This window comes from Alligator mississippiensis, chromosome 1 (assembly GCF_030867095.1).
Source record: "Alligator mississippiensis isolate rAllMis1 chromosome 1, rAllMis1, whole genome shotgun sequence".
Taxonomy (NCBI): domain Eukaryota; kingdom Metazoa; phylum Chordata; order Crocodylia; family Alligatoridae; genus Alligator; species Alligator mississippiensis.
Window position 1 is genome coordinate 363,883,559 of NC_081824.1, and position 14,360 is coordinate 363,897,918.

The window sequence follows — 14,360 nt, forward strand, 5'->3', positions numbered from 1 at the left end:
AGAATATTCGTGCCCCCCCTGAATTTGGCTCTGCCACTGGCTGGCTGCTGGGTGACTCCCTCACAGTCATGCCCTCCTGATGCCCCCCCAAAGTCAGGAGGCACCAGTCCCCCATGGGCTGTTACCCAGTTTACAGGTAACCTTGTAGGTTGACTACTGATAAAAGAAGTAAAAAAGGTCTACAGTCTGACCTTTTTATTTGTTTGCACTTCAAAGCACAAAAACAAACATTTATTTGTAAGTCTGTCTGACTACCTGTGACATCACAACATAACAACCTGGCTGGGGAGACTCAGGAGGTGAGAGAAGAGTGGAACACAGGTTGGCAGTAGGTCTTCTTTGAATTTGCTGAGTTCTCTAATAGTCCCCCCAGCCTATAGTCCATATTTATAGATGTCTGATTCTAATATTCTAATAAATGATCTCCGATTAGGTTTATTTAAATTTCTTTGTTTGACTCAAACTTTTGGAACTGGACTGAACCAGATCTCTTGTGGACTTGGAAGATGTCAGTTAGCTGGGATTTATATCCTTAGGAAAGTAAAAGGGAGAGTTTTTTATCTTTTTTCCTTTACCATCATAGAATTCTGTACAACACTATCCTGTTTCCTCTTTACCTTATTTTATGGTATTCTCTGACAATGCCATTTTGTTTTTACACATTATCTAAGCACCTTAACATCTGTTATAGCAAAATAACATCTAATACTTTCAGCTACATCACTACCACTATTATTTATTAGTGCTATTAATATTTTAAGATAAAGCTACAATATAGTATATTTGTATTACTTTATGTATGGCCTTCCCTGATAATGTCGCTTCCCAGGCCTTGTGCTTTGTTTAACAACTGTATATCATTACTGGTTTAGTTAGACATGTGGATGGCTTCCTTTACTTTGTTGACCAAACTAGTTGTCACATCTGCAAAGGTTCACATTAGAGTCAGTCAGAAACAGGCTTGGGGCCTTCTGCTAAGCCATAATACTGCACCTTGGCCGAGGCCCCTTGAAAATGGCCAAGGCTGGCAACACTGTATAGGGTGAGATGGGGAGAAGAGGCTGCAGTGGGGAGATGGTGGGGAGCAGAGGCAGTGGGTGTGGGGTTTGGAGGGGGTAGGGGGGGAACAGGTAGCAGCTGCAGCTACAACCCCAACGCCAGATCAAAGCTAGAGCCCAAGCCGCAGCAGCTTCCTGCCTTCCCCCCATACTCAATTATAAGATGAGGGTTCCCCACCTATGTAAAACAGGGGGAACCTGGTCTTAGAATCAAGTAAATATGGTATGATATATGTCCACCCAAGGCAAAGAACCCTTAACCAGCACACTACAAAATAGACTAGGAGACAACACTCTCCAGCCTGCCTTTTGAAAAAGCTGGGCCACTGGGCAGAATGGAATGCAAGAGCTTTGAAGCCACATGAGGAAGCAAGCAGGCAAGAGCATTGCTCTGTAGCCTGTAAAGATAGTATGATGCTAGGAAGAATGAATGCTGGGCTTCTGCCCTCAACCCTTACTAGGACTGTATTGTATGCATAAAATATTAGATAATCATTTGTAACATGGTCATTTAGGAAATTGTTTCATTTAAGGGTAAACTGCCCAAGTTTAGCTTTCTTTTATCAGATGACAGACCAGACATAATTTCTAGTTGTTAGGGGGCTGGAAGGGACCTTACAAATCATCAGGTCCAGCCCCCCTGCACTTGGGCAGGAAAAACTCCTGGGATCTGATGACCCCAGCAAGATGGGCATCAAGATGCTTTTTGAAGATCAGCAGGGTCCATGACTGTAACACCTCCGGGGGGAGCCTCTTCCAAATGCTCGGCATTCAACTTGTAAAGAAGTTTGTCTTATGTCTAGCCTGAAGAAATCTTCAATCAGTTTGTACCCATTATTTCTTGTCCTCCCCTGGAAGGCCTTGGTGAACAGAAGCCCTGATGTACACCCCTAATATACTTATAGGCTACCATCAAGTCCCCTCTGAGTCTTCTCTTCTCCAGGCTGAACAGTCTCAAGTCTTTCAGCCTCTCCCCAAATGACCTGGTCTCAAAGCCTCTAGTCATGCATGTGGCCCTCCTTTGGACTCTCTCGAACTTCTCCACATCCTTCCTGAAGTGCGGTGCCCAGAACTGGACGCAGTACTCCAGCTGCAGTCTCACCAAAGCTGAGTAGAGTGGGAGGATGACACCCTTAGCCCTACTCAAGATGCCTCACTAGATGCATGCCAGCATTTGATTAGCTCTGGCAGATACAGCATCACATTGGTGGCTCATGTTCATTTTGTTGTCTATCACAACACCCAGGTCTCAGTCAGTTGTGGTGCTGGCAAGCATAGCACCACCGAGCCTGTGTTGTGGATTATTTCTCCCCGGATGGAGCACTTTACATTTCTCCATATCAGGTTGAGTTCTGTCCACCTCGCAAGCCTGCCCATGAAACAGTATAGATTACATGATTTGAGGTAAGGTCTCCCTCTCCCCATTAACTGTATAATTTGTTCACGTGAGCACACCCCTAGACAATCTGTTCTACAGTTCCAGCTCTTTTCTCTATCACTCCTGGTACTCCACTGTCCAGCCCTCAGGAGAGCTGGGATCAAAAATAAAAACAAAACCCGAAAGAAACACCTTCAGCCATTACTCTCCCATTCCTGTACCTCAAGTGGGAAGAAGAATCTCCTCTGCCAGCCACACTCTTAGCTAAAGAGGAAACTAGAGATCATATCAGAATGGCGCCCTCACATAGTCTTCTTTTCTGAAAGTATTCAGGGTTGAGAGACAAAAAGAAAGTCCTGCACCCATGTCAAGATTGTGTTTCAAGAACAAACAAAAAAAACAGGGAGTGAGAAGCAAAGATCTTCTCATCCCAGTGGATTCAATCTCCAGATCTTAGAGAGGAAAGTGGCCAAGAGTCATGGCAAACTCCTCCTTGTCCCACAAAGAAGCTGAAAGAGCATTAACTTCTTATAGTCAGTGTGGTAGAAGCAATATCTTTTATTAGACCAACTAAATAGTTGCAAAAAAAATATCTTTATTTATAAGCTTTCGAGCTCACGTGCCCTTCCCCAGGTAAGGAGAGTGCAAAGATTGTAAAATTTATCCCAGGTAGAAATGACACTTCATATTGCACAGGAGAGCTGGAGGATGGTATAAGTTCTCTGGTGTGGAAAGTTTATTTTATGCAAATTAGGCTCATTTTGCAAATTAGGCTCATTTTGCAATGAAAACTTCATAATTTTACAAGAAGCAAAATTCAACACCCTGAAACCTGGAAGCTAACACCCCTGCTCCAGCCCTTTGTTTCAAGCCAAATTTGCATACTTGCAGAGCTGCCTCACAACAACAGAACATCCTTGCCCAGGAGAAGCTTTCCATCACCAGTCCTCCTGTGAAATATGAAGCATCTTAACAAGAAAGAAGCAAAATTCAACATACTGCTTGCGATCAGACACCTTTGAGGTAAATAGAGTGCTCCAAGTTTTATATGAGCCTAATTTGCATAAAATGAACTTTTCCACCCCAAAGAACTTATACCATCCTCCAGCTCTTCTGTGCAATATGAAGTTTCATTTCTACCTGGGAGAAATTTTACAATCTTTGAATTCCCCTTTGCCTGGGGAAGGGCGCATGAGCCCAAAAGCTTGCAAATAAGGACTTTTTTTCACAACTGTGTAGTTGGTCTAATAAAAGATATCACCTCTACCACACTGACTGCTTTTGCTTTTAGACCAACATGGCTACAACCTTTATCCCTTAACTTCTCACAGGCAGACCCAGAAATAAAAGAGCTAAAATGGATGTTAACTCTTAGCTGGGGTTCTAAATATTGGATAACCTTGTATATAGCTGTATTCAACACCATCTTTAAATGAAAAATATACAAGATACATGCCTGTGGTACTACCTGAATCCAGCAGATTTATTAATGCAGCCAAGGTTCTTTGGGTAGACATGGTATCTTTTATTACACCAAATAAGTAGTTGGAAAAAGGTTCCTTGCCAGCTTTTGGGCGCAATCACCAAGGAGAAGATCACAGAACAGCAGACTCCCTATGCCTGAAGAAGGGTGACTGTGCCCGAAAGCTGGCAAAGAACCTTTTTCCAACTACTCAGCTTGTCTAATAAGAGATATCACATCTACCCAAAGAACCTTGCCTGCCTAGGTTCTTAGACCAACACAGTTGCAACTGAAAACCCAGATTTATTAAAATATGTGAGCCTGTTATTACATTTCTTATAAATACTTGTCTTTTTATTTCACAAGATGATAAATGCCTGATCTATCATCAGTTTGAGAGAGCTCTTATCAGTTTAAGGAAGTAAGGTAATTATTTAATTAATTAAATTCAACGAAAAATGCTGCAGAAAAAATTAAGTCTTTTTAGATTTGATGCATCTTCTCAGCTTAATTAACACAAGCTTTTCCTATTTTAATTTGCACTTAATAAGCAGGAACTTTACTCAATTTGCTAATTACTACATTTTCAAGCTGTTTTCTTGAAATAGATGCCATCCTATCACACTAGGAACCCAAATTTCTATAGTTACCTCGAATTACGTAATTGTCCAGAGCCTCTTCCATTCTTTGCAATGCTTCAGCTCTATTAGAGCCATAAGTAACTAGCTAAAAACAAAAGTATTTAAGTTAACTACAAGAATTAGATTGTTTTTCTTTTCCTCCCCACTTATTCTGATAAATTTCTTGAGGGGAAAAAAAATCACCAGTCTTGCATACAGGTTTTTCATTTACAGAAATCACACCTATTACTATGCCTTTCCTTTAAACCCTTCCCCAAAATAATACCAGGAAAAGACCTCTTGGATTCAGAGGAGGAGACAAGGGGGGTTTGTTTGTCTGGGGGGGGGGGGGTGTTTTTCTTGTCCAACTCAGAAGTACCTAGACCCACATTTCTGTTCTTTTTAGAGAAACACAAGTTCAAGTAGTAACAAGAACTCTGGCTGTAATTTTCATTCTTATAAATGTTTGGTTCTCTCATAAATTGATTTCCATCCCATAATTAATTTTCATCCTTACAAATGTTTGGTTTTTACATAAGTTTTTACTGTCCAACACACTAAATATAATTTCCTAATAGCACTAAATTAATGATAGGTACTCTCAACCTTAACTCCTAATTAACACAGATACTTTGTTGGGATTACAGACCTGAAAGTGCACCAGAAGATGAAACAGAAAAAAACCTACTAAAAACACGTAAGTCTAAGACTGCAGGCCCTTGTTTAAATTAAAATGCTTTTGGTAATCAGAAAACATAGCAAGAATAATCATGGAAAACATGTCAAAGGGTAAATGAATTTCTATTTAGATCTGATGTATTAAGTTTCCTCTTTCACCCACCTGCTTCTAAACTCTTTCATGTTCCCTCTAGGCATATCATTTCCAGCAGCTTTGAAATACTGGCTCATCATGAAACATAAAAATTTGTTTCATTTTTAAAAAGTATATCTAAAATAAGTATTGTATAGTTTTTGAACATAATAAAAACAATCAACTTACTTTTGAGATCATGGGATCATAATAAATGCTAATATCACTTCCTTGCTGTATGCCGCTGTCAACACGTACCTTCAAAAAAGGTACAAAAATAATTTAATAATTTTACACTGAAGAACACCGCATTCTGTATTTTGGCCTCAGACAGAAAATATATCTGGCACTTTTAAACATGAGAAATCTCACAAGATAAATTAAAACATTCTTTTTCACAGAAAGCTGAAATACCATCTCTCTTGTATGTAAAATGTTTTTGTACTCCTTCAAAGAAAATACAAATGCAACTTTAAACTTAGTAATTTATATTGTGCTATACAACTCTAAATTTGAACTCCTACTACTTCCAACTCTGACTTAATCATTGTAATAAAATACAGTTGTAATTAGTCCTCCAACTGACACCCTGCATGAAAGATACCCCTTGTAATCACATCCTTTCTAAGTATGTATGCAATCACATTCCTTGTAGTCCCTTGTCACCCTTTTGAGGGTCCCAGGGGGGACATAACTAAGTTGCAGGAACTTTGGAACTCTGCTTATCAGCTCTATAGGAATACTGGTCTTGTGGCTTTCATGTCGGTAACACTTTCCATTTCTGCCTCACCCTCTCCACTGTAAAACATTTTTTTTCTGTTGCTTCTGTTCCCCTGAGGCTTTAATGTTTACACAGCTTTTCCCATGGCTTTGCTTTGTAAGGACACTGTCCCAATTAAAGATCTGATTCTGCAAATTCCATGGACGAAAACAGCACAAGTTCAAAAAATTATTTTGAAGAAACTGATTGCTGTTAACCAACCAACAAGTTACTATATTGCTGATTCGTGTTTTCATCTCTCAGTTTGATTTCATCAGTATGGCATTGAGGTTAGCCATCTAAAACTTTTTAAATGAGCAATATCTGGGAAATAAATATTTATTAAATTGTTGCTGTTGAGCTTTGGAATTTGAAGCATTTAAAAAAAAAACCCTAATCCAAATAATTCAAGAGTGATAAATGCATCCCACATCTTCAGGATAGAAGAATCTGATCAAAACTATTGAAACAGTAGGACTTTGATATACTACAATCTAAAAAAGGTGGGAGAGAAGCAGCCTAGAAACTCACTTAAATCTTCACCTGTGGGAAGCAACCTTTCTAATAAACAGCAGCTCATCTGTCTGCAGCAAGGCAGAAAAAGGTCAACACAACGGCTGTTAGGCCTTTAATATTTTAATTTAGGCAATTATCAAGGGACCATATGTAGAACCTCTTGTCTACAGAATCCACATGAGGGCATGATGATGACTTTATTATCCAAATGACATAAAAGATACTCTAAATAGGTTTATTCTGTTTCTTCACTGCAAACTGCATTCTGGCAGGGTTTTATTACATAATAATATACTTCTTAAATATTCTAATTATATAAACATTCCTATATGTCTAAAACATTTGCTGCTGCAATTCTATAGAACCTTTATTACAACAAACTTCAAGGTGTTTTAGATGCAATGAATTAGACCTCTTAGCACAACTCTGAGGGAGGAAGGACATTATTATCCCCATTTTACAGATGAGAAAGTAATTTAGGCAAAGCAAGGTAACACAGAAACAAGCAAATTACTTCCTGATTCCCATGCTTGGAGCTTCCACTCTATCCCCCCTCCTTTAACACACACACACACACACACACACACACACACACACACACACACACACACACACACAGATATAGATCTATATATAGATATCTATATATAAATATCTAAGCGAATTTATTCACACATTCAAATAAAAGTGAGTTAAGTTCCTCTTACTTATAGTACACATTTGTTGCACATGGTACATTGCTTTTCTGTACAGTATATATAGACATGTAAACAATAGAAATGTATACACCTTCATTTATACTCTAACACCACATGGGATTTATCTATGACTTGTCATTTCCAAAACACCATAGAGATATCAAGTAATTAATACTTACAGTAGTCTTGTGAGATATATACACACACACACACACACACACACACAAGACATATATATCACAAGACTACTGTAAGTATTATTTGATATCTCTATGGTGTTTTGGAAATGACAAGTGATATATAAATGCCATGTGGTGTTAGAGTATAAATGAAGGTGTGTATATATATTAGGTATGATCAATACACATGCCATGTGTACACACACAATATGTATACACATACTCTATACTACATTTAAAAGGGCAGTATACTGAAGGAATACTAAGTGCAAAAATAATAAGTTCTTTAAAAATTACTGTATAATTTCATAAAATTATGCAAATTATCTGAGGTCCCATTATAAATAATAAAAGTTACTATTCCTTCCAAAATGTAATCTTCATAAAACAAACGCAGGCAAATTAAATTAAAACAACAAACCTACTTTAGAAAAGAAATATATTTACAATTTTAGTTACCCTTGTTGCACGTAGGTTTTTCAGAAGTACAATAACAGTGGCTAACTGACCAAATAAAGGGTAACCAAACTTAGTGAAAATTAGATAAAAAAGTCATCTTAATTCAAAAGATCTTTCCTGTAATGCATTTAAGATTGACAGATAATAATAGCTCTTATTAGAGCATCTGCATTACTTTTACTTAATGTTTCCCTGTCTCAGCAAAAACGAAAACTAAACAGAATATACAGTTCAAGATCTTTTACTAGCCCCAAAATCAATGGTGTTATAAACCAAAACAGCTATAATAGTGCTGTACTCTGGTGCCATTGTGCATTATTATGCTACGGTGTTAGGTGCTCTGAAAAAAACCTATCATTTCCAATCCTACAATAAGCTGCAGGTCCATGAGCTCCCACTGCTTTATGAACATAGGCTTCTGATCAAGCACAATTTTTTTTTTTTTGGGGGGGGGGGGGGGGAGGTGTTGTTTGTTTGTTTTAAACAGTATCAGGACTTAAGGGACCAATCTTGGGGAGCATAAGAGAATAGATTGTTGATCCTATTAGCCAAGAATGGTGCTGACTCTTCAGGTGTATGCCAGGTGCAAAGGAACATATTTCCTACACTGAACATGAACAGTAAATTTGTATACTTGCTATCTTGATACTTGCTTTTTTGCAACTACCTCTTTTTAGCATCACTATAATTTTTAAGCCTACATATACACTAATAATCAATTCTAAACTAACAGCTGCAAATTCTTAAAAATATATTAAAGCCAATAGATTAATTTTTAGTGTACAACATCAAATAAATGTTGGTGCCTCCATGGCCCCTGTTTTTCTAATCTCCTTAAGTTCTCATCCCGAAACACACATTTATGTCACTGAAAAACTTAACTCCTCTAACCTGAAAACAAAAATAGACAAACCAATTTAAATCTTATTTGGAAAGCTCTACTCCTAGGCTGAGACTGTTATGCCAAATTTCAGCTTGGGGCCAATTTTTACAGACAACTTATTACATTCTGAAAACAAGTGTTTATTAAAGAAATGAAAAGAGACCAACAGCTTCAATGAAATATTAAATTTTTTCAATAAAATCAATTTTTGCTCTTAAATCAGTTGCATTCTCAGAAGGCAAATTAATTTTGGGTATTGAAGATTATCTGTTCTTATAAAAGAAGAAATAGCCAAAATATGGTTTTCCAATGAAAATAGCTGTTGTAATTTTAATAAGACAATAGGAGTAAACAGAAAGAAAACAGCACAGCCACTCTGTATGAGCTTCTCAAACCATTGCTCTGAAGCCTCCAGCATAATTAAAATTTCTTTCTTCAGTACCATGATGGGCCACGTGAAGCTATCAGGCATCTCCCACCCTTCATTTTCAATTCACCTCTCCCCCTAAGCACAACTCCCAGCCCGCCCTGTCTACCTGACAAGTGACAGCCCAATCTGATTAAATGCTTGCAAGGGAGGGGACTCGTGGGCCTCCATGACAGGCCAAAAGTGATCACCATGGAGATACATAATTACAGCTGTCAACGCGTCTACTGTCCTGCTGGCATCAATTTGATTGCTCCCAGCAATAATGATAGACAAAGCTTAGTGTGCACTCTCTTGCACCCAATCACTTTATCTATTCCGTGGTCCATTTAGCTGACATGCAACATTCACACAAGCAAATAACAGCAGTAAGCAGAACATTTAAGGCATTTTAATTGTTTTTTCTTTGTATGGATGGCTCACAAGCGCAAATGTTATTACATAAAACTCCTGCTGCAGCATTAATTGAAGAAAGATTTGGTGGGACAAAGACTGTAGGGGGTAGAGTTTGTCCATTATCACTTGTACTTTCAACAGGTCTCACGTTTGGAAAATTGCAAATTGCAAAAACTTGCAAGGGCAAAATGTTTGACATCCTGTTAGCTATTACAACATGGTGAAAACTTCTAACAACCACTAGAGTAATCATTATAAATTCTTATTTAATACACTCTTTGTTTCATTAAAAAAGTTTGGATACATCCTATGATACTCATTTTTCTTATCTTCTACTTAATGTCACGTAATGCCTGTTAAGCCTTTACAATTTTTTCTGCTTTCAGGCTTTGAACACAGCATGAAGCCTTGGCAACCAGAAAGGGTCAGGTCCCTTTAGAAAGCATATGAGCAAAAACAATTTAAGAAGTGAAATAAATCATATATCCAATAACATCACCAAATTTAGGATTCCTCCTGTAATCCTCCACTGTTTTCCATGCAAGTAATCAGAATAAGTCATATTCACAGATGGTACAGCCTTGTCATTCCACTAGCCGACAGTGTCATATATATATGCACTTATTACGTTGACTACCTTGATTATACAGAAAGACAATGTCCTTGTTCTTTTCATGCAGCACAAAACTGTTTGTTAAACAGCCATTCTGCATAGTTAGACTACATAGTGCAATGTATAATAATCACTTTTCTTCAACTGTAGCAAATAGCATTTGCTCTTTAAAGGCTATGAAGCAGAACAAGTAGTAGAGTTTCTCTGTCTGTCTTCTCCAGTATAGTCTACTGTTCTTTGCAGTTAAAGAGTTCATTCAACATTTGATTATCCTATTTGCTCTACAGGATATTTAAGTCTAAGCCTTGTTTGAAAGGATTACACTTCAAGAAATAAAATCCAAGAATACTTCAACAGAACAACATTTTGTTGTTTAGTTTGATGCGCATTTGGGATAAAATGTTCATATCAAATTTAGCACTGTATTTTTTGTACCTTAATCTAAATGAGCAGAAATGAATAGCATGAGCTCCTTAAAAGTGACAGCAATAAAAAATAAAAGCTAGGGGCCCAATTTTGAAAGCTGCCAAGCAGCTGCAACTCCCAACAAAGTAAATGAGATCCATAGTGCTGTGTATGTATGAAAACTCAGACCCTATTACTTACATTGGGCACATGCAATGGTTCTTGGTACTGCGACAGTTTACCAATAGATGGGAGGCCAAAAGATTTATAGGGATCCTGAAATAAAGTTCAAATATAAGAAAAAATTAATTTACAGCAATAAGCACACAAGGAGAGATAAACACACAGAAAAAAATTAAAAAGTTGGAAAATTAATAGCTTTTACCATTTCTGCTTAAGACTGATGCTTTTTATTTTCAAAATCCCTTATTTTGGGCTATGCTTTTCCTTTTTCCAACAACAAATTGGAAATTTTCTTTTAAATCTCATCTCCTGTAGTACAGTTATTAAAGCAGGGAAAAAGTAGTCCTACCTCATAAATAAACTATTTCATTAAGATATAAAAGATATTGAATCTTCATTCTCCATCCCCATTACCCATTTTTTTGGTTTGGGAGGGGATACAGAGGAATAAGAGTGGAATCAGAGGGAGGGCAGAACATAGATATTTAAAGACATGAAGGGCAGCTCTCACAGGCACCCAATTCCCCATGGAAGTCAAATTACTTTAGTTTCTTTCCAAATCTCTCTATAATATAATATCACTGCAGACTTATCAAGATATTGAATTCTGTTGCAAATGGACAATATACTTGTGGCAAAACAGTTTCTGTGTTTAGATACCATATCTTAGCCATGCTCAAGAATATTTATTACTATTATAGGGAGTCATAACACAAATGTAAACAACCACTTTAAATTCTGGATTCTGTTTCAAAGTTTAACCTATGAAACAAATGTAGCTGGAAAAGACCTAACGTTCTTCATGAACTCTTTACCAAGTATCAAATGGATCAGTACCATAAAAAGTTTGGTGGCTTACAATATTTTAGCCAAATATCTTTTCACGCTAAAAAGAAACAAGTGAAATATTGAGGTAAGCAAAAATGATATACTAGTTAATAGTCTAACAGTAAGCAAAATACAGCCAAAACATCATATGTGACTGAAAATTCAGAGTAAACTTCCTTTGAAATTACAACCATTTGTTTGTCTTACTACAAGAGTTCTAGTTTCCTCTAAAAATGTATATGGAAATAATTTGGGGTTTATTTCTCCTTTTAAAATATGGAATAAAAATTCTACACAACACTTCTTTTCACTGTATTACATACAATCAATCAAGCTCAGGTTATAAACCTTGATCTCACCTTGGTGTCCATCTACACCTGAGTATTATGTGTTCTACAAACAACCACCCAGTCTTCCATCCATTACCACTGATTTTACCTCAGCATAAACTCGACATTCAACTGCCCAGCCATTGATGAGAATATCAGCTTGTTTGTGCCTGAGAGGGTAACCCTTAGCAACACGGATCATTTCTTGGACTAGGTCCAGCCCGGTAATGCATTCTGTGACGGGATGTTCAACCTGCAAGGTCAAGAACTGTCAATCAGTAGGTAACAAAAACAACCAAAAAACACCATAAACAAGTAACAGACAAATGAAAATAATACAAGCCAAAATGGGGCAGAGAATAATTGTCAACTTTAAGGTTTTTTCCCCTGATGCAAGAGAAGAAAAGAGAAGACTGTACCCATGCACAACAATAACCATCTTGCTAAATAAATTAGCAAAACATGATAACAAAATACAAAACGTAAAAGCAAAACTGTAGAGAACACAGAAACGGTTTTTTCTTTTAACAACATTTAAGTTGTTGCAAAATGTGTTAGTTTTTGTTTGTTAACAAGATTTTTTAGGGGGGGTTGTTTTTGTTTTTTTAAGAAGGCTCATATTTTTAACCTACCAATATATCACATTTTAATTGAAATCTTCAAAGTAGCTGATGATCAACCTATTCTGCTACACTTAACATGGCATGTACAGGAGCAGCTTATGATTTTCCATAGAACTAGTCTACCCTAAATCTCACCCATTCGCCTGCTTTCACTAACCTGTCCTGACAAGTAACCAGATTAGCGTAATCTTACATCAGCGCAGTGTAGCAGAAATGAGCAGATGGATCCTTCAGTTTTTTTTCCCTCCAGACTTATCTGTGTAATGCTTAGCATGCACAATAGCTGGGCTGGACCAGTAGAGTCACTCTGCTCTCTCAGCAAATTGCAGCTAACGGCTTTGGATGATGCTGTCATGGGAATACCCATTGTTCACACTAAAGCATGTATTTGTGGACAAGCACACACATAGACCCACGTACAATATGCAGACATGTACTAAAGAGGCTTATTGGTTTTTATAGCAAACTTTAACTAGTCATTTTGAAGCAAGTTGTGAAATAAAAGCAACATAAGACTGGTTATGTCCCTACCAAATGCACACAACTTAAGATACACAATTTATTACCATGTAGTACACACATTGAGAATGTTAAAACTTCTCAGGCAAAAATGATGACAGAACTGTCATTCTTATTATAAAATGGTTTTGTTGTAGGAGTCAAATATCTTAAGAAATCCACTTCCCAATGGTTTCTCTATCATAAGATGTCATATTACATAAATTTTATGACACAGGAAAAGGTCAGTGAACAAACCAGTTGTCTTCCTTACTTCAAGTACACTAATTGAATGAAAACATTTAGTCATTATAATAATCTTATGTCTTATCAGAATGAGAAGATGTAGTGGTCTTTAAAAAAATAGCTTTGTAAAAATAAACAGATGGCATCCATAATTAGCCCTGTGTGTGCTGTGAGTTTGTTTATAGTTTCAACAACATTTTAAGACGTTTTGACATAATTTTAATGACAAATCATCACTGAAATAAGCACCTATTCTTTGAAGGATAAGTGTGACATTGAAATGGGAATCTGATTATGCAGTTTAAGGATGTACCTTTGGGATTCAATCTTGATTTTACCTAACATATGATAGTCTCCAGTATGTCAAACTTAATAACAGTATTTGGAGAATCTATGTAACAATTCAGTATCTAACCTGCAGTGTTAAATTGAAGCAATTCAATTTCTATTAAAACTTGATTTTATTAAAAAAGTTAGTTATCACGTCTCAATTATTTAGGCAACATTTGTTCCCTCAGTTAAAAATTTTAATATTAAAAATATACCTTCCACTTTTGAACACGTTTAGAATTATAATACTCAAAAATAACTACAATCTGACATTTCCTTTGTACAAAAGGGATTTTTGCTACTTAACTATATCATTATTTTTCTTGGATTACAATCGGCATTCCAGATACACTAGCTTCATTGTGAATTTCTGCTTTAATGTTGATGATCAAAATAGGATGGAATGTTTCTGGAAATAAAAAATATTTTTGTTGTTTGGTTCTTAAGACTCACAAACATTTATTCAGTCTACCCTTCAATAAAGATCTTTGACTTGGTCAATATTATCATATGTTGTTTCAAAATACTCCCTTTGTGTTTGTACAGAAAATGGTATTTCTTAACACAATATGGCAAGCAAACTCTCATTATACATACATACATACATACATATTGGGCATTATTTAGATACTTTATGTTATTAGTAATGTATCATTAA

General features: G+C 36.6%; 1 protein-coding gene across 1 annotated transcript in view; it reads right to left on the minus strand.

The window, feature by feature from the left end:
* PCCA (propionyl-CoA carboxylase subunit alpha) overlaps nucleotides 1-14,360 on the minus strand; it is a 476,911-nt gene that overhangs the window by 252,373 nt on the left and 210,178 nt on the right. The window contains exons 13-16 of the mRNA XM_059721102.1: nucleotides 12,115-12,258; nucleotides 10,867-10,941; nucleotides 5,519-5,587; nucleotides 4,549-4,624 (exon numbers count right to left, since the gene is read on the minus strand). Of these exons, the coding sequence (XP_059577085.1) occupies nucleotides 4,549-4,624; nucleotides 5,519-5,587; nucleotides 10,867-10,941; nucleotides 12,115-12,258 (364 nt within the window). The remainder of the gene's footprint in view (nucleotides 1-4,548; nucleotides 4,625-5,518; nucleotides 5,588-10,866; nucleotides 10,942-12,114; nucleotides 12,259-14,360) is intronic.